Raw genomic sequence first — 21,479 nt, forward strand, 5'->3', positions numbered from 1 at the left:
CATGATACTGGTTCCATGTGGGACATAGAATTTGAGGTAACCTAAATTTGTGTTCTGGGGCCATCGTCATTTAAAACGGCGCCAGAATAAGCTATCTCTTATTCCCTTTAAGTTTTAAATCGAGAATAGTGGTTCTTAACCTGTGGTTCATGAAGCCTTTGGGAGTCGACTCTTTCATAGGGGTAAAATATCAGATATTTACATTACATTATTATTCATAACAGTAGCAAAAATAGAGTTATGAAGTAGCCATGAACTAATTTTAGGGTTGGAGGTCACCACAACATGAGGGACAGTATTAAAGGGTCATAGCATTAGGAAGGTTGAGAAACCACTGCTTTAAGATGAGAGTTGTTGGTTTTTGCGACTGGCTTGTTTCTAGGAGACTCAAAACTGGCATACCAAAAAGCAAAATCTAAGTATATATATACATAAAATTTTCGGTTTTTTTTTCCTTTCCAGACTTTTGATATTTCGATGTCAGGTCCCAAAGAAACTTGGGACAAGTACCTGTGGTCTCACCCAGCACCTCACCCCACCTGCTACAGCAAACGTATCTAACCTTTGACCTCTATGACTTTATTTTCACTGAGCACTCTCCTAATCGGGTCTGCTCTTGTCTGTTCTCTTTATCTCCCCCACACTCTTCCTTCTCACCCACACCTCATGGCCCTATTCAGTCTGGACCCTTCCAGATGCTGCTGGCTCTTCTCCCTCATATCTACAATAAAATCTCTCTCCTCGGTCATATTCCTCACTTTCATTCAGAGGTGAGGAGAGAAAAAAAAAACAAAAAACAAAAAAACCACTGGCTTAAAACCTGGCTCAGCAGGTTAAAGTGCTTGCTGTACAAGTTTGACAATTGGAGTTTGACCCTTGGAACGAAGGTAAAAGATAAAGTAACTCCACAAATTGTCCTTTGACCTTACACCTGATAGTCCTCCCATGCTCCCCCCACCCCATAGATCCCAATACTAAGAACTGAAAAACAAAACCACAAGGCTGGGGCCAAGGTTTTGGATGAGTAGGTAAAGATCCTTGCCAAAAAATTCTGCCCGCCTGAGTTTGATCACTTAAATCCATGTGAAAACCTAGGCACTGTGGCCAGCAGTTGTAACTTCAGCATGCCAACAGTTGGAGGCTGAGAGGCTAAGCCTCAAAGTCAAGCCACAAGAGAATCAGCCCTCCTTTGACTTTCACAAATGTATCATGCTATGCTCCTGAATTTAACACATGTACACAAATCTTTAAAAACGACAATGCTTTTGGATTTCACATATTAAGATTTTATTAAGCGAAAATTTATTCAGATCAAAAAATTTAAATCCACAGAAATATTTGTCAAGATTAGAAAGTGAAAAGAAACAGTATGGGTTACACACCATGATTGACAACATAGCTTTGTGAAATCATTAAACTCTGATATTCAAGTGTATAGTTCATACGTGGCGCATACAAATGTATTCAATTCTAGCAAAACCAGCATAACTTTCTTGAGTTTTACACCAGGATTCCTAAGTCTGAAAGCTTAGATTTGATTTATAACCATGGCAAAAACGATCTGTATGTCCTGCAAATGTGATCAGCTTTCCAAATAAGACAAACATTAGTTTACACAGATCTTATGAAAAGCAGGAGGAAACTCCAATGATCTAATTGTGGGGTTTAAACCATAAGCCCAAATTGTTCTATTGTCTCCATTGTCAGAGCAAGTCAAGAGAGCTTATTACAGACTAGAGAATATGATTTTGTATGCCCCACAAAGGTGCTATTTTAAACATGTGTCATTCTCAACTAGTACTGAAAAGCTACTCAGCAATTACTTTCAAGTATGATCCAAGGGACACCTTTTACTGAATGAACATTAGGAGACCAAGGGACAGTACCATTACCTATATTTCACAGGAAATAAAGACAAAGGAGGATTTAGGATTGAGCAATCCATTCAAAATTACAAAATAGACACACTATCTTGAAGTTAGTTTTGTCCTAAAACAAACTTTGTCTTTTCCACTGGATAGCCATTACTTTACTTGTTGTCGTCTTCCCCTCCTGTTCCTCCTCCTCCTCCTCCTTTTTTTCTCAAGACAGGATGTAACCCTAGCCTGGAACTGACAGAGATCTGCCTGCTTCTGCCACCCAAGTGAAGGGACTAAAGGCCTATGCCACCACACCTGGCTAACTAGCCTATTTTAAACATTGTTGTGTCTCTGGGATTGTCTTATAATTAAGTATGGACTATGTGAAATTTGCTCTGCCAAAATAAAAATATAGTTGCCTACTGGATTGTGATTATAGTTAAAAATGACATTCTTTTAATGAAAAGAGGGAGAGAGATCTCAAAGCATTAGTTTCACAGGAAAGAAGTACTCTATTACATGAATCTATAAAATGATCCAAACTTCAGAGATTGGAAGTTGATAATTCGATTTATCTTAATGGCTTTAGCTCATGAATAAGTGATAAAGGCTTATGTGTTTTTATTATAAAAAGATGAGTCCTATTTGCACATTTGTTCTATGTTTTAAAGGATTCCTAATTACTAAGACATTCTTAATCTTATTTATAATAAGTCAAAACCTTAAGCAAAAGCCATTCTTTGACCAGAGTTAGCCATTAGCTGAAAGTCAGCAAAGAATACAGGTTTGCTTACCAAATCAATAAATCTAGCCACAGGCTGACTAAAAGCTTCCTTTAATGTTCCTACCAGATCCCCTTTAAATTAGCATATCCCCTCCATTAATTATTTAGGCCATTGACATGGTTATGTATCAGAAAAAAATCACATATAACTTTTTATAGAAAAAAAAAACACCAAAGGAAACTTTTAAAAAGAATCCATTCCGCATATTTCAGTAATCATAGTACGACTCAAAATATAGGTTTAACAAGAGCAGAAGGGCCTGTCCTAAAAAGCCTCAAGAGAAATGGAAAAGTCAAGTTCATTTCCTGGTTGTGCTGGATGACTCCCAGAGTAGTTGGCGTCTGATCCAGACGCACTATTAGCAGTAAAGTGGTTCCTTTTTGCTGTCAAGGCTTTTTCCCTGAGGTAATGCCTAAATTCTTAATTTTAATATTTTATCTTGTTTCTTTTTAGCTCCATCCTCTCTCACAAATAAACTCTACACATTTCCACCATACCAACTGCTTTTCTTTCAATTGCTTTTCCTTCCTCCTTCTTTTGTTTTTTGTTTTGAGACAGGGTCTCACTACATAGCCCTGGCTGGCCTGAAACTCACTATGTGGACCAGGATGACATTCAACTCTGAGGGACCCGCCTGCCTCTGCCCCCCCAGTGTGGGCATCAAGCCCTGCACCAGACACGTTTTCAACTGGAATTAATACTATTTGAATGTTCCAAAATTCAACTTAAGAGTTTTAACATTTTCATTTAATTTAGCCTTCCTTGAATACTTCTTAAAATTTATTTATGCTAATTTAGCATAAATTAGTTGTATTTTAGCTATTTAACTCAGTAGATATATTTTAAACTTTGTATGGGCTAGTTTTTAAATATTGATGTTCGTCACAAGAACACAGTGAATGTGGATAATTTCTCTAAATTCCAATGCCTAATTTTTTTTGTCACTCTTCTCTTTCCTTCACATTAAATAATTCTCTTCCCAAGTCTTTATATATCTCTACTTTCCAACTTTCTTTTTATTGTAGTAAGTACCAAAGGAAAGACACAAAGCATTTCAGAGTATACAAGTCTCTCTCTTGTCCTCATTTAATACACATTTCAAAGCTACACATATGGCAGTATTTTGAAAATATTAACAGTTGTTAATATCTTAAAATTGAAAAGAATAAAAAAGCCAGAGAAAATATATCATAAGCAATCAGTCTGAAGTATATTAAAAGCTACTGATTTTGACTTTCATATAAATACTAGTTTTACCACTATAAAAGACATGATATTTCACTTTTCTTTATAAAACTACCTTTTAACAGAATATTCATAAGCTAGTCATCCCTTAGATAGTTCTGTACTGATAAAAAGTTACTTTTAAAAGAAAAATGTTAAAAATAATTGTTTCACAGAAACAGAAGGTTTTATCAAATTCTGATATAGAGTTGTAATTATGATCAGAGTCTATCACACTATAAATTTTCTTTCATCAACGATGGATACTTAGGAAATGTTACACTGGTAGTAAGATGAGCATCTCAGTAACTATAAAAGTGCCGCAACAAAATGAGGTAGTCGGGACTGTCTACTGTCAGGGAAGGTCAGCATTGCCTTTAGACACTTAGTTACCCTGACACTGGTGTTCACAGCCTGAACCTCATTACAGCTCTAAGAGGTAAAGCTCCAGTGGCTACCTCTCACAGGGATCATACCATCTTTAGACCACTGAGGAAAAAACTTTAGAAGAGAATGGTAAAAGATTTTTCCCATTTAACTTTGCGATTGTTGAAAAATTTAAAGCTTATTAGTTTTTTTTTTTTTTGAGGGGGGGGGATTTCAAGTGCCAGGATTAGAGGCATGCATCACCATGCCAACAAGAAATATCTGTTCTAACTCAGAAATGTTTGAGTTAATGTTCTTTCAATCAGGTTGAAGCAAATTTTCTAATTCAGCTGAACTAACATCAAGAAATACATTATCAAAAAGAAAGAAAGAAAGGAAGGAAGGAAGGAAGGAAGGAAGGAAGGAAGGAAGGAAGAAAGAAAGAAAGAGAAAAGGAGGGAAGGAGGGAGGGAGGGAGGAAGGGAGGGAGGGAAGGAGGGAGGGAGGAAGGGAGGGAGGGAGGGAGGGAGGGAGGGAGGGATTATTAGCCATGCATGTTGTCAGACATGGTGTCAGATGCCTTTAGTACAGTACTTGGAAGGCAAAGGCAGTAGTATTTCTCTGAGTTTGATGACAGCCTGGTCTACTCAGCAAGCTACAGGATAGCCAGGATTACACAGAGAGACCCTGTTTTCAAATTACACAGAGAGATTCTGTTTTCAAAAAACCAAAATCCAACCAACTAAACAACCAACCAAGCCAAGCAAATAGCAACAACAATAACAAAGAAAAAGAGAAAAGAAGGAAAGAAGGAAGTGAGGGAGGGAGGGAGGGAGAGAGGGGGGAAGGAAGGAAGGAAGGAAGAAATCTATCTATCTTCATGGTGGGTCAAACAGGTAATCCCGAGATTCAGGCTGAAGGAGCTCAAATTTGAGGTCAGCCTAGACTACATGGAGAGACACTGTCACACATAAAAAAAGATAAGTAAAATAATTAGTACAATATTTAAAAGAGGCAGATAGCTCACCACAAGGAAAACTGGGCACTCTGTCAAGGTCAGTCACTGAAGAGAGAAACAAGGCAACCCTCCACTCTGCAGTTACTCTAGGCCTGTGACGTCATGTCATGGAGCTATTGCCATGCCACATAAAATATATGTTAGTTCTGAAGACAGAAATGAATATTTAGGATGTAAATACCAAAAGCAATATTAAGCGTCCTAAATACTGAGCCATGTTTTTATTTGCATCTTTATTTAAGTTCAATTTAAAATAATTGAGAAACTTTTCAGGTTTTTGTTACTGATGGATACAGGAACTGTTTAGAAACTATGTATTTTCCCCTGGGACCCAGAGTTCCTAAAAAAGAACTAAGTAGATGCAACAGTCCATAAATCAATAGAGAAAACTCCAATTGCCTTAGCAACTCCAAGCGTCTAATACTGCTATTTTGCTTTGTAACGCTTCCAGTAAGAAAGGAACACAAGTTACATTCACCTCCAGATTTGAGGGAATGCTGTGTTTGGATAACTGCTGATCCTGCCAAACTGCGGAACAAATACACCTCTAGAACATAACATTCTCTTTCCTCATTGGCTAGAATAACAAACAAACAAACAAACAAACAAACTTGTTTTAGTTAATATGTAAAATGAAAATACACTGTTTCATTTTAAATCATTTTGTTGTTTAGCATTCCTACTGGCAAATTACAAAAGTCAATTACATTATAACGGATTGATTATAACACTCATCTTTACTGAAGATCTTCAAAATGAAAAGAGGCTAGGTGACTATTCTGTCATATCCTGTCACAAGAATACTGATAGCATAGATTAGCAAAATATTCCACATGTAGAAAAGAGCAAAAGATGATTTTAAAAAAATACAGAATATTCAAATGTATATGTAATGCCTTGAAATTGTAAATATGCTTGGACCATATGTAAATTAAGGGAAAAAGTATACAATTTACATGGTAAAAACAAAAACCAAACACCTGCTTAAAATATATAACAAGTGTATCATAAAAAAAATAAATTGATCTGGAATTAAAACTTAGGGCACAGTTTTATTCTGAATTCCAACTGCCTTTGTACAAAAATTCAAAGATGCATAAGAAAAATAAAATATGAAATGAAAATATGTATGCAGGCTAACATTCTAACCTCTCCACATCACTGTTGCTCTGGCACATCAATCCTGAGTAACCTAACTTTTGATTTATAATGGTATTCCTTCAGATACAATTTCATAGGAGAAGGAATTGGAAGGGCATCGATGCCATCATAAGTCGTACAATTACAAATAACTGTTCTGCAAATATGCTGCAAGGAAAAGGGGAAAGTCCGGATTAATGGAGTGGATAAAAGTGGCTCAAAGAACATACAAGCACTTGGGTCCTTATAATGTTCTAGAAGCCCAGTAATATCAGGAGAATGGAAGACACAAGGATCATGGGCATCAAAGCTAAAGTTATGATTCCACTGTTCAATTCTAGCGTGAAGAGAACGACTATAGCGTCTAAAACTAACAGAGAATAAATAATCTTCCTGTGCTGAATCTCGAAGTAAAAAGGTGCCCTCTGGCTTCCCTTCTAGCAGAGCTTCGGCTGCATACTTATCCATCACACCCCAGTAGCACGGATTGTTACTGATCTGAAGGAGGTCTGGAACAAGGCAGTGGACGTAATCGATCTGGGTGTGGAACTTAGGAGGTGCCTCCAACTGCAGGATTTCATCATCCATTTCCCACCTGGGCTTGTTCCTTTTTCTGGAGCTTGTGCACAGTGTTATAATTTCATCCTCTGAATCCATATCACTGTCTTCTATGCTGTTGTTTGTGACCAAGTTCATCATAGAACCAGTTATGTGACCACCTGTACACGAAGCACTGTTGGTAGTTATGACACAAGGCTGGACACTGGTATGTGAGAAACAGGATATGTCATCTTCTGTGTTTCTTCGTTTCAGCTGAACATCTCTCAATTTACTCTCAGATAGGTCTGCACTCACCCATTCATCTGAATTGGGACTTATAGAAACAGTGTGTCGTTTAATAAAATGCCACCTAAAGGCTAAATCTGATCGAGGTGGGAAAGGGCATTTATCTAACATGAGTTCACTGATATGAATCTTTCTTTTAGATGGAAGCCCTGGAGAGTGTCGACCACTACAATTCTTTATTGGAAAACACTGTCCTACGGCATCTTGTAGTTTCTGTTTAAGGGATCGGCCTAAAAATCTATGCCCACAGGAATGATCTAAGTCCAACTCAATGGACGAACAGCTAAGCTTCCTTTCTTGGCTCCTTAGAGGAATTTCAACATTTTCAACAGTACCTATGGTTTCAGATTCAGAACAACTCTCACTCTTTTTGGACCAAGACAACTTCTTTCCACTCCACACATAACCGTCCTTCCTGTCAGCACTTCTACTTCGACTTGTTTTAGGCCGTACATCTACATTTTTACTATTGTTTTCAGCCATTTTAAACAAATTCTTTACAATTTCCAGTGTTATAAATACTGTGTTTTCAGCTTTTCTGAGAGGAAGTTTCTTCTGGGCACTTTCTGGACAGTTCTAAGAAAAAAGAAAAAAAGGAAGTCATTAGCAACCTGTTTGCCTATGCTAGATTGTACGTTAAGCCTTATTTGGACACCAGATGAAAAGCCTAACTGGTACATGCAAGAGTACTGGCCATGCTGTAAGGCAGCCCCAGGTGTCTTGTTCCCATTTTAATGTATTGTTCTACCATATTGGGATAATATTGTCTAGTACAATGGAGGCAAGATAATGGATTCCTTTGTCACAGCTAATTTTTAGTATGTGTCCTCTTTCAGCCATAATACAAGCTTGGATAGAAAAAATTCCTAATTTTGCAGTATACCTTATGCCTACTTCTCCTTTCCTTATTTTTCTCTTATTGGTTTTCTGAGACAGCATCTTGTAATGTAGCCTTGGCCAACCTGGAAATCTCTATGTGGCCCAAGGCTGGCCTTAAACTTGCAACATTTCTCCTGACCCCAACTCTGTGCTAGAATTGCAGGCACGTGTCATTTTATCTGACTTTCACTTTATTTTTCTTATTTCACAACAGACCAGTGAATTTCCTTATAAGAAGAAATAGTTACAAATCTATGAGCTAGTGGTTGAGAACTAATACCCTGTATTGTTTCTTCTCTTGTTTCCATTTCTACTGATTCAAACAAGAACAAATTTAAGTTGTAAAGTTTTTACAACTTTTTAAGTAAATAATTACCACTGACTGAGTAATAGGAATGCCAAGTAAATATTCTTAAATGAGTTTTGCCAATTAATCTCAATCAGTGGTTACATCATGATCAATCGCCATAGCTTTTAGAAGTATTTTACTCACATAATACTCTTACATTCTTGATCACGTGAAAATAAGCAGGTAAATTCTACAGGGCATCCTTGGCTACACATATTAGAATTTATAATGAATTTATATAACTATTTCTATTTTTTTTTTAGTCATTTTCAATTCTATTTGTGTGCCAGTGTGTTTATGCGTACCATGTGCATGCAGACGCCTGAGTAGGTTAGAGGTATCAGGTCCCCTGAAACTGTAGCTATAGGTGGTTGTGAACCTCCCGGTGCGTGTGCTGGAAACCAAGCCTAGGTCCTCTGCAAGAACTAAAAATCTCTTAACTTCTGAGCCATCCTTCCAGCTTCACTTTATTTTTTAAGTGAAGCAAAAGTTAAGCTAGGAATTGAGAGTCATAGTCCTATAATTATAAATATTTTGCAAATGAAAGCGAGATTTTGTATCTGAGAAAAATCAGTCACTTGATATGCTAATTATGATTACGTTTTTAAATTTTAGAACATTAAAAATCTCAACAGTCAAGTAATGTGGTTAAAGACTTTACATTTTAAAATGTAAAGTAGTACATTTTAAAATAAAATCCTAATTTTACCTAACTTTTCAAGTGACACCATCACTTAGTACTTCTATTATATGCAACAGTATTCTTTTTCCTCAGAACAGAGACAGGGACATGAGTTTCTATAGTCAAGGAGCCTGCTAAACAGTACAGCATTCTAAAAACCTAGAATTCTAGAAATAATGAAGATGGTTTGAGGATTCCTAATATAAATTCTCAAATACTTTTAAAGTGTTGCATGTTGTCACCAGTGGAAGATCCCACACGTGCCCACATAGTTGGCTGCAGGCAAAACATGAGCACATTAAAAATGCTGTGTGAAATGACTATCATGTTATATGTGTAATGTATACATAAAACATGAATGAATTTCTTAGACTTGGGCTCATTCCCAAGAATGTGTAAAAATTCCAAAATTTGTGAAAACAAACAAAATTTAAAACACTTCTGGTCCCAAGAGAGACTGAACTTATGTTGAAGTAACACTGAGAAGGAAAGCATTGGAAAGCACTACTGATAAAATGGTTCTAAACAACACTGCAAAGCCAGCAGCGAGCTTCTTTAAAGGAAAACTAGCCAAAGCATCAAACAGGAGAGGAGGACAAAATAAAATTTCATATTCATCAATTATCTTACTTTATAATACATAGGATGTTCTCTAAAGGTGGAATGTAAAGTCTAAATCAAGAAGATATGGAACCAGGAGAGGAGGAGCTCTGAGGAGGAGCTCTGAGGAGCAGATAAAAGGAAGTCTCTTGATAGGGGCGAGCTGAGGTCCGAACTGCTGGAATGCAGCCAGCTAATAAACACACAAGCCAGCCAAAAGACACACAAGACACACAACAGGTCAGACATCTTGGTGGGAAACAGATCAAGGTTTGGGAAGGTCACCAAAAGAATGATAGAGCAAGATTAGATGACAACTCTGAGGAGTCACATTCACCTCACCCCCACCGAGTTCTGGAGGTTGGACTCAGGGCTTTGTTCTTGGTAGGGAAGCTCTCTACCACTGAATTACACCCCCAACCCTTTTTTCACTAAGTAGCCCAGGTGGTATTCACTTCTTAATCCTCTTGCCTCCCGAATGCTAAAATTATAGGAAGGTTTCATGTCAGACTAGAAATCCTAATTTTATAAAGTGATTTTTGCTCTATCAATGTATGGTACAGAGTATCATGCAACTGTTACAGTTTTCAATGTACAATATTTACCTTGAAATTTTTTGTTTCCTAGAAATTAAAATATAAGAAATTGGTTATATGGGAATTTGCCTGATGCTACCCTTGAGGGTACCTTTGAGTCCCAAAACGCAGAAGAGTCAGGTCAGCCTGCTTCATGTCTTACTGCTTACTCAACTGTCTTTATGACGAGGGAATGGACTTTTGCATTGTAGTATTTGAAGTAAAAGAATCTTTATACTATGGCTAGTGTTTTAATTTCACTTTTTACTGAGCCAACAAGTGACTCTGCAAAGCTACTAAGCAGACAGAATTTTAATAGTTTAGTCCACAGCATAGGTAACCTCTTAACAACTGCTAGAAAAGCCCTTGCTGCAGTAAGATCATATCAGAAAAAGATATTTGGGATGTCCAGGTCATGCTGCAAAAGACATTCAGAATGTCCTCCACTGCATTGAAAGAGAAACAAGTCATCATGTGTGCAGCACATGCTGGCACAAACGGACTCCCAGTATTTGGGAGGTAGAGGCAGGAGGATCAGGAGTTAAGCTTATCTTTGGGTACAGAGTAAGTCTGAAGTCAGCCAGGGCTATCTTATATAGCCCTACCTCAAACAGTCAAAGCAAACAATGTATTGTCTTGTAACAATTAATTAAAAAACCTGTTGTATATTCCCATTTAAAGACATGGGAAGGGATTTTTCCTAATATCGTTCACAAGTTTCATTAGACTTGTGGGTGTTTGGGATTGGGATCGAACCCAGGTTTCACACATGCTCTTTTGATGAGGCATATCCCTACGACCCCAAATTCATTTAAAAGTATTTAATTTGAGACACTCTTACTAACTCTGGCTAGCATGGAACTTACTATGTAGACCAGGTTACCCCTGAACTCACAGAGATCTGCTGCCTTTGCCTCCCAAGTGTTGGAATTAAAGTTGTGCATTACCACATCTAGCTCCAAATTCTTAAAAATAAAAATTCGTCGGGCAGTGGTGGCACATGCCTTTAATCCCAGCATTTGGGAGGCAGAGGCAGGCAGATTCCTGAGTTTGAGGCCAGCCTGGTCTACAGAGTGAGTTCCAGGACAGCCAGGGCTACACAGAGAAACCCTGTCTCGACAGACCCCTACCCCCGCCCCCCAAAATAAAAATTCAATCATACTGTTCTCAATAACATGGTTCCTGTGGTGGTTTGAATAAGAACGCCCCCATGAGCTCATATATTTGAATGCTAAGTCAGTAGAGAGTGGCATTATTTAAAAAAAAAAAAAATGGGGCTGGAGAGATGGCTCAGTGGTTAAGAGCACTGACTGCTCTTCCAGAGGTCCTGAGTTCAATTCCCAGCAACCACATGGTGACTCACAAGCATCTGTAATGGGATCTGATGCCCTCTTCTGGTGTGTCTGAAGACAGCTACAGTGTACTCATATAAATAAAATAAATAAATCTTTAAAAAAAAATGATTAGGAGATGTCTTAGTCAGGGTTTCTATTCCTGCACAAAACATCATGACCAAGAAGCAAGTTGGGGAGGAAAGGGTTTATTTAGCTTACACTTCCATACTGCTGTTCATCACCAAAGGAAGTCAGGACTGGAACTCAGGCAGGTCAGGAAGCAGGAGCTGATGCAGAGGCCATGGAGGGATGTTACTTACTGGTTTGCTTCCCCTGGCTTGCTCAGCTTGTTTGCTTATAGAACCCAGGACTACCAGCCCAGGGATGGCACCACTCACTATGGGCCCTCCCACCCTTGATCACTAATTGAAAAAATGCCTTACAGCTGGATCTCACGGAGGCATTTCCTCAAGGGAGACTCCTTTATCCATGATAACTCCAGCTTGTGTCAAGTTGACAAACAAAACCAGCTAGTACAGGAAGTGTGGTCTTATTGGAGGAAGTGTGTCACTGGGGGAGGGCTTTGAGGGTTCAAAAGTCCAAGGCAGGTTCCAGTGGACTTCCTTTCTTCCTGCCAATGGATCCAGATGTAGAATTCTCAGCTATTCTCCAGCATCACATATGCCTGGTTCCTTACCATGATGATAATGGACTAAACCTCTGTAACTGTAAGCCAGCCAAAATTAAAAGCTTTTTTTTATGAGTTGCTATGGTCATGGTGTCTTTTCACAGCAATAGAACACTGACTAATACAGCTCCAAATAGCCAGTCATTCATTTTTGTTTGTTTGTTTGTTTGTTTTTTCCCCAAAGTTTCTACTGTCCTGATCATTACTTCTTACAAGGCTGCTGGTTAGAGCCCAAGGCTTCATGCATGTTGGCTAAGTGTTCTACCCCAAATAAATTTCTGGAGTTTAAACCAAATTTTGTATAGAGAAAGAAGAGATTTAGAATGATTGGGAGACGTTATCACCAATTTTGCACAGTAAAAAAAAAAAAAAAAAAATCACAGGACTTAGAGACATGTTAACAAACTGGAGATGGTTAACAGCTGTAGAGAAATTCCCCCTCTTCTTTTTCTTTTTTAAAGAGAAAAGAATCATTTGGGAGAAGCTGCTCTGGATCCTGATTCAACATTAATTTTTTATGAAGGGAGCCATGTTATACACAGCCCTGGGGAGTCAACAGTGACATTTAAAAAGAAAGCCATTATTTCTTAATGAGCAAGAGGCAAATGTTTAAAAAGCAAGTTTACATAAGCACCACTTCAGAAAAGCAAGTTTCCACATTCAACTGGCATGACAGTGACTAGAAAAATCAGTGGCTGGAGTGAGCAGGGCCAGAGCAAGTAGGGCTAGAGCAAGAGGAGCTAGAGGGAGAGGGAGAAGGGAAGGGGTGGGGAGAGAAAAAAATCAGTGTCCACCTGCTAATTTCACTAACAAAAGACTTAACTAATATGTTTATTGACTAAGGCTAGAAAGATAATTTTAACTCAAGAGTTTTACAGAAAATAAAAGTTAATAAGGAAATGGTTAAACATCTGGAAAACTAATTTGTATTTTCTATATTGTGGGATAATAGAGAATGTTTTATGTGTTATATAAATTACTTATTGAACTACTTTTGCCTACAATGTTGATATACACTTAAGACTAGAATTTTAATTTCCAGTACTAACCTAAAATAAATTTGATGATCTAAACGGTAATTCAACATAACATATAATTCATAAATACATTATTATTATGATAGAAATTCAGTTTTGTGACCTTTCAAAAAAAAAAGTGTGATACCATGTTTACTTGCAACCACATGGCTCAAACTCCACCCAAACATTCAGATTATAGCTTGATATTTAAATTAAATGATGAATAAACATTTGGGCTTCACTAATGGAATTTGCTGGATAGCAGACTTCAGAGGAATTCCTTGGACTATTACATCAAAAAATTCAACATAAAAACAGGTAGTAGCCGGGCGGTGGTGGCGCACACCTTTAATCCCAGCACTTGGGAGGCAGAGGCAGGCAGATTTCTGAGTTCGAGGCCAGCCTGGTCTACAGAGTTGACCAGGACAGCCAGGGCTATACAGAGAAACCCTGTCTCGGGAAAAAAAAAAACAAAAACAAAAAAAAAAAAAAACTAACTAACTAACTAAATAAATAAAATAAAAAAAATGTTGTACATAAAAATTTTTTTCAAGATTAAAAAAAAGCTTTAAATTCTCTAGTTTTTTTCCCTAGTAAATTATTGTTTTTAAATTTTCTAACAAAAAATGTTAAATTTTTACTAAGCACTTAAAAGTATATCCTTTAAAGAATTAGCTAGGGCTCACAAGGATGAACTGGATGATAATTCAAACAAACAAAAAACAAAAAACCCAAAGAAACAAAAAGGAAACCTGCAAACACAGCATTAAATCCAGTCTTCTCCTTTGCCCTTCCCCCACTTCTTCCACTCTCTTTTCCAAGCAGAGCTTGGAAAAATTCCACAATAGCTCTAAAATTCTGTGTAGGAAGAAGTTCCAGTGCTTTATCATACTGCATGGTGACAACTGTTAACAGTCATGTATATTTAAAAATATGCTAAGATAAACTTTAATTTTTCTTACTACAAAAAGTTAAGTTTTGAATGAATCATTATTTATGTATATGTCCATCAAAATTACATTGTATTCCATAAATATATAAAATTAGTATTTGTCAAAATAAAATAATTTGATACAAATACTTATTCTTGAAAAAAAGGATGGTTGTCTCTTTGTTAAACAAATTTGAGAAAGCCCTCTGAAAGACTACCATGCACATTAACAAAGCTTTTCAGTGGTCCTTCAGTAAAGAAACCTGCTTAAAGCACAGGTTCCTGTACTTACCAAAAAATACCTTTTATAGAACAGAATTTGGAAGACACTAAAATGAATGTACATTCCATGAACTTATGAACTAAAGATAAAATCATGTATCAACTGAAGTCAGCTACTCTAGAATAAATGTCAACCAGAACACTAATGGCTGGAAGTATACATGATCTAGGTATGCCCAGGGAAAAAGTGGTTCAGACCTGGGACTCTACCTGGGTTTGTGTTATACTCCCTAACCCCCAACTTCTGTTAATGCACTTAGCAGCCCAGCCCTTTTTGCAGGTACTATGAGCATACCATTCTCTGAACAATGCACCAAGCAACCCGCTAGCAACAACATAGGAGCCCAACTAGCATCAGCCTATACCTACACCCTTTTCCAATCAGTGATGAGTGATGCAAGTTTCTCTTCCTATAAGGACCAAGGAACAGTTTCTATTCAAATGTATTTGCAGTACATCCTGGTTCTGATCCAGTGTAAACTGACTTTAGCTGCAAGTGTAATAAAGCAAAACTGTGTCAAGTTAATTTTTAGAGAATCTCCTATTTACTCTCTTGTGTCTATGCATACTTGGGTGTGCATTTTATTAAAATCAGATGCATTATGGAAAGAAGCAACAGTAAAAAAAAAAAAAGATTTATAAACAACCAATCTATCAATCAAAACGGGAAATCACCCCACCATAGTCCTTAAAACAAATTCTTCTTTTTGCTGAATCCATAGAAGGAAGTCCTAAACAATAACTGGGGCTGTTGGGTGCTTTGGCTCATGAGACCTCTGCTCCCTAACAGTAAAGTAAGATGTTTTCTAGTGCTTTGTTTTAAGTTGTTTCCTTGCTACTTTCACAAATCTATGTGAGGTTTGATTTCAAATTCTTGAATAAGAGGCCAAGAATCTGGAAACACTCCACCCTGGCCCCCAGTCCTAACCACCAGCAAAACCTGGCCTCCTCAAAGGAAGAGCAACAGAGTCTTAGGAAACAAGTTAAGGTATGCTATTAAAACACTTTATGGAATAAATTGAATACATGTATTTTCCTCCTAATTTGCAATTTTTAATTACAAGATAGTATAGAGTATAAATAAGTTTAAGAAAGGGGGTACAGATCACTGGTAGAGAACTGATATGGCATGCATGAGGCTCTTAGTTCAACCCAAAACACTGCAAAAACACCAAAAAGTATAACTCTAATTTAACCCAATTTTCTCATTTGTAAAATCAGGACACAGTTTTACACAGTCATAACTAAATGTATGAAAACAACAATTATTGAGATTAATAAAAATAAATATTACTGAGGACTTGTCTAAAAATGAGGCAAACATGTGGCAAAAATTTTTAAAAAGGTAAAAGGAAAAAGAGGCACCAATGGCTATATATACTTAAGGCCAGAAACTGCACAAAAATATACCATGAAAATCTAACATATAATAGGCATGGTAGTAAATGCCTGAAATTCTAGCACTTAGGATTGTAGGTGGATGTAGGGCTCTCAGGAGTTCAAGGTCAAACTACGAGGGAGACTGATTCAACATAACAAACAATAATAAAACAAAAAAATCTGAAATTGAAAGCTCCAGTATTTCTAAAATACCATAAAGCACAAAACACATTACACTTTAGTTAAATGTGTTCCTTTAAACAAGCTTGATTTGTTTGTTTTAAGATTTACTTATGTGTCTGTGACTGAGTACAGGAATGTGTACCACATGTGTGCAGGTACTACCAGAAGCCAGAAGAGGGTTTCACATCTTCTGGAATAGTAAGCTATCAGATGTGGGTGTTGGAACTTGAACCCTGATCTTCTAAAAGAACAGCAAATGCTCTTAGCTGTTGAGCCATCTCTCCAGCCTCAAAGCTTTAAAGTTTAAAATTCCTTAAAAATATTGAGTGAAAGCCGGGCGGTGGTGGATCATGCCTTTAATCCCAGCACTTGGGAGGCAGAGGCAGGCGATTTCTGAGTTCAAGGCCAGCCTGGTCTACAAAGTGAGTTCCAGGACAGCCAGGGCTATACAGAGAAACCCTGTCTTGAAAAACAAACAAACAAACAAAAAATATTGAGTGAAAAGAAATTTTTAGTGATAAAATTCTTATAGTTTCTTTAAAAAATATTTTTTATTTTATTTTGTGTAATGGATGCTTAGCTTGCATATCTTATCCTGGGAATTGAACTCAAGTCCTCTAGAAAAACTATCAGTATTCTTAACTTCTGAGCCATCTCTCTCTCTGGTTTGCTCCCCACCTTACAGTCCCTTAAGCTAACTTAACCAAGATTTAAACAAAAATACTAGTGAAGAGTTTTTTTACCTGCTTGTTTTTTGGGAGGGTGGGTGCCAGAGTCTCTTTACCTAGTCCTGACTGTACTGGAACTATGTAGAACAGGCTGGACTCAAACTCAAAGATCAAAGATAGCCATCTGTGTCTGCCTCCTGAGTGCTGGAATTAAAGGTGTGGTCAACATGCTAAGCTTTTTTTTAATGCAAATAAAACAGCTATCGCCTGGGCGGTGGTGGCTCATGCCTTTAATCCCAGCACTTGGGAGGCAGAGGCAGGTGGATTTCTGAGTTCGAGGACAGCCTGGTCTACAGAGTGAGTTCTAGGACAGCCCGGGCTATAAAGAGAAACCCTGTCTCGAAAAACCAAAACCAAAACCAAACAAAACCAAAACAAAAAAACAAAAAAACAGCTATAGATTGTACTTTTTACTAGTTTATAATAATTATATATTATTACATTTAAGGTAGATTAACACATTTCACCCAAATACTAGTAAAATATGAATCTAGATTTAATTTTTTTAAAGTTTTAATTTTAAAAGCTATGTGTGGTAGCACAAACCTATAATTCCAGGACTTAAGAGTATGAAATAGAATATCCAATTTAAGGTCAGTTTAGACTACACAAGTCTGAGACCAATATCTGTCATAATCTGTTTTATTAAATTCTGACTTCTATGGCAAGAGCTTTATCTAGAGGTAGCATAGCAGCCTGCTTTGCGTAAGTGAAAGGGCTGGAGTCTGACACAGAAGGTATGTGACTCTGGTGCATCAGAACATTTCTTGAGTTTGTTTTTCCACCTATAAAACCCTGAATATTGCCAGATGTGATGGAGAATGGTTTTAATTATAGCACTTCGGAAGGATGGGAAGGCTGAGCTCTGAGTCCAAGGCCAGCCTAGTCTACCTAGTTGAGCTCTAGCCAGCCTGGGCCACAAAGTGAGACTGTTTCAATAAAACAACAGCAAAACCACTAAACAGCCCCAGGGGTCAACCACAACTACTATTTTGCTAAATGGGCATAGTGTGGAATTGCCTTCTCAAGTCTTAGCTCTATATCTCTTGATTAGTACAGCTCTCAGAACTTGTCAGAGAAGTTTCTTTGTACAGTGGATGGTAGTTAACATAAAAATTCTGGATTGATCAAAGTATAAAGACTAATGTCAATGCAGTGTTCAGCCACAAATGGGGCATTCAAATCACATGTGCCCCAAAACTAAGGGACCATTGTGGAAGGTAAAAAGAAAGATCTTAAGAGCCAGAGATTGGGGAGAACTGGAGTGAAACTGTCTTTCAGACACAAGAGGACCATCAAATCCATGAACTCACAAGATCAAGCCAGCTGACATTCTAGCATGGAGTGGAAAGGTATTTCTGAGAAACTTCTGACAGGTGATGGCTTCTAGGAGAGGTAGAGTCAGATTTCCTAATGGATGAGGCAAACATGTCCCAGTGGATGGCCCTGTACTCCTGAGTAGACCGGCAACACAAATTAGACAGTGGTAGTTTATTTAGAAGAGTAGTGGGCCTGGGAAGAGTTAGGGGGAACGGTGACATGATGATGAATATGATCAAAATGCAATGTGTGAAATCATATTAAAAATTGATAATACCCATCTTGCTATGCTCAAAGTCAATCTAGTACTGACAATGTAATAAAAGAAGCAAATACCAGCTGTTTTCAGCTAGAGGAACTAGGTGGCTAAGAACAGGAGGACTTTTACTATATCTCCTTTACTCCTTATTGGGTTTATGCAAGTATTATTTACTCCCAGCATAAATATGTTATTCATTCATAAGTCATTCAGAGAAAGATTAAAAACATGTTACCTTTTTCAATACCTGGTTCTCCTTAGCTATTGTTATCTTCTTTTCCAGCCTCATCTTCCATAGTAAAAATGATTCTTTTTTTTTTTTTTAGGTTTTCGAGATAGGGTTTCTCTGTGTAGCCCTGGCTGTCCTGGAACTCACTCTGTAGACCAGGCTGGCCTTGAACTCAGAAATCCACCTGCCTCTGCCTCTCAAGTGCTGGGATTAAAGGCGTGTGCCACCACCGCCCGGCCAGTAAAAATGATTCTTATACCAAGTATATATTCTAATAAAAAGACATTTTAGGGGCTGGATTGGAAAGATGGTTCAGTAGTTACAAATACTTGCTGTGCTTGCAAAGGACCCAAATTCAGCTCCCAGAATCCATATTTTGCAGAAGGGGTTCAAATCCCCTCTTCTGCCTTCTTCTGGCCTCTGTAGGCACTGCACCCACAAATATACTCCTAACATACACATTTTTATAATTAAAAATAAAAAAAAAATTAAAAGAAAGGGCTGGAGAGATGGCTCAGTGGTTAAGAGCACTGACTATTCTTCCAGAGGTCCTGAGTTCAATTCCCAGCAACCACATGGTGGCTTGTAGCCATCTGTAATGGGATCTGATGCCCTCTTCTGCTGTGTCTGAAGACAGCTACAGTGTACTCATATAAATAAAATATATAATATTTAAAAAAAAACCTCTTCTGAAGACAAACTGTTACAGTCTCTTAGATAACTGTGTAGGATCATGTAACATTGTTTATAATAATAATATTATCTTTGGTAGAATACTAATATATCTATGTTTTCTCAACCTATTGTCCTTGAGACGAACTCTATTTGTGAACTTCAGGGTATTAAAGTGGTCATAGCAGCACAAACTAAACTTCAGTGAAATTGAATCTCTGATCTTGGCATTGTTTTTAGTTCATTCAGATACCCACGCCAATGAGATATGCACTGGCAATAAATAATTCATCTGGGAAATTTTTGTACCCATATGAGAATTACAGGCACACTGATTTATTTTTTAAACGTTGTTATTATATATAACCTGACAATTTTGCAATGCAGTACTTTAGTTATGCAAGTTTACTTTATCATCCTGTACATGTTGCTTAAAATCAATCGCCCTCAACATGCCTATAAACTTGCTAAAGGCAACAATCACAGTTTTGGATGCATTTAGCATTTGAAGGTTTTACAGGCTAACCCCACTTTAAACAAAACCACTAAATACTTAAGGTGCCTAACTAATAACACGAGGCCTTATAGTTTCAGACATCCATGAGCATCTTCTATGCACTTCCATTATTTGGTAGAACCAAGTCTCACCTCTATTTTAGAGGTGAGAAATTCGACAGTCAGGGAAATAAAGACACACTCGCACTCAAGGTCATACAACAGGTTAGAGTTAAAATTAAAAATGAGAACTGTTTAATCATCAGGCTTAAGCTTATCCATACCCATGAAAGCAGCAAAGGAAATATCTTAAACTGTGAATAATGGCTGGTTGCTAGGGGAGAGAGAATGGGCAGGTGTGCTGACACCATTCATAGTTTTAAAATCTAATGGTATTACAGACACTATGTCTAAAGTAGTTACAGCGATAACTCTTGTTCCCGTTTGCAAGTTTCTGAATGTTGAGCTCAGAAAAGCATTACTTTGAAATCCCATTATTACATAGTCAATATGTAAATGACTATCAGCTCAACCTGAACCTCACACTGCATTTAATAATTTTTATTGTCCAGTTACCTGGGCAAAAGAATTATAAATTGGTCCATCTAAAAACTGAATAGTTTCAAAATAAAACGAAGTTATTCAGAAGCCATCATCTCAGGAAACTTTAGTCTTGTGGAAAATGAACAATAGCATATTTTTTAAAGAATCTCAGGTTCTACTTGAGCCAACTACTCTTCCTTTTTATTCATATACAAATCTGAGTATCTATTTCAGGTATCTAACCCTAGTTCTTAGAAATGCCTTACAAAATGCCAAGAATACCATGGTTTGAGTAACAACTAAGCTTGCAACTTTTTAGAAGAAATCTAGATTGAAGAACAGAGGTAGATTTCTACCTCTGTAGATTTCTCCAGTGATTAAAAATAAGTCTGACTGAAACTGTACAGTGGGCACCACAAAATTTTCGTGAAATTCCCTACTTATTCCCTAATTATTCCCGAAAATCATAATTTTCAACAGAGGCCAATTTACTAATATGGGGAAAGTGAAGAAACAAGAAAAGCATAAACTTAACGGGCCAAGACCTGACTTAGCACAGGATATTATGGACTGCAATGATGATCAGAAACCTTTAATGATATAAATTAGAACTCTTCTTGTAGATCTAAAAGCAGTTTGGTAAACTTTGGGTTGGAACTAAATAGGAAATCCGAGTTAACTCTCTTAAGCATTATTTATTTAGATTCACAATAAAGAAACAATCCATCCTTTATTACTACAGAAATGACAAAGTGAGGGCACGAAGGGTGTGAAGAATAAAGGCTTGACAAGGTCTGTCTCTAACCCTGTCCTGAGGAGCTCGATCGGTTCAAGGAGCCGAAAACGGTTACTTGGGAGGAGATCCTGAAAGGGTAGGCGTAAAACCCCAGCCCTCACCGCCACCCTTCCCCCATCTCACCTCTCCGAGCGCAGCTCAACCGGAGCTGACCGAGCAACTGCCGCCATCACCATCGCCATCACCCGGCGCTCGCTCAAGCGCGGAAGGGAGGCCCGGCCACTCCCGCTCCTCGTGTGGCTCCCGCAAGGCGGAGGCCTCTCTGTCAGCCTCCGCCCCTGCTCCACGGTCAGCCCA

General features: G+C 37.7%; 1 protein-coding gene across 1 annotated transcript; it reads right to left on the bottom strand.

Moving 5' to 3' along the window:
* Window positions 1–5,466: 5,466 nt before the first annotated feature.
* On the bottom strand, window positions 5,467–21,418 carry Socs4 (suppressor of cytokine signaling 4). Its single transcript, XM_028758578.1, has 2 exons — window positions 21,306–21,418; window positions 5,467–7,814 (listed from the first exon to the last, which is right to left on the bottom strand). Exon 2 carries the CDS (start codon window positions 7,719–7,721, stop codon window positions 6,411–6,413), a length of 1,311 nt encoding a protein of 436 aa, XP_028614411.1. The 5' UTR covers window positions 7,722–7,814; window positions 21,306–21,418; the 3' UTR covers window positions 5,467–6,410.
* Window positions 21,419–21,479: the final 61 nt, after the last annotated feature.

The sequence above is a fragment of the Grammomys surdaster genome, unplaced genomic scaffold (assembly GCF_004785775.1).
Source record: "Grammomys surdaster isolate TR1022 unplaced genomic scaffold, NIH_TR_1.0 126198, whole genome shotgun sequence".
NCBI classification, from domain to species: Eukaryota; Metazoa; Chordata; class Mammalia; order Rodentia; family Muridae; genus Grammomys; species Grammomys surdaster.

What these genes read in the sequence shown, in the direction of transcription:
- Socs4 (XM_028758578.1), bottom strand. Translation starts at nt 7,721, where the DNA reads ATGGCTGAAAACAATAGTAAAAATGTAGATGTACGGCCTAAAACAAGT.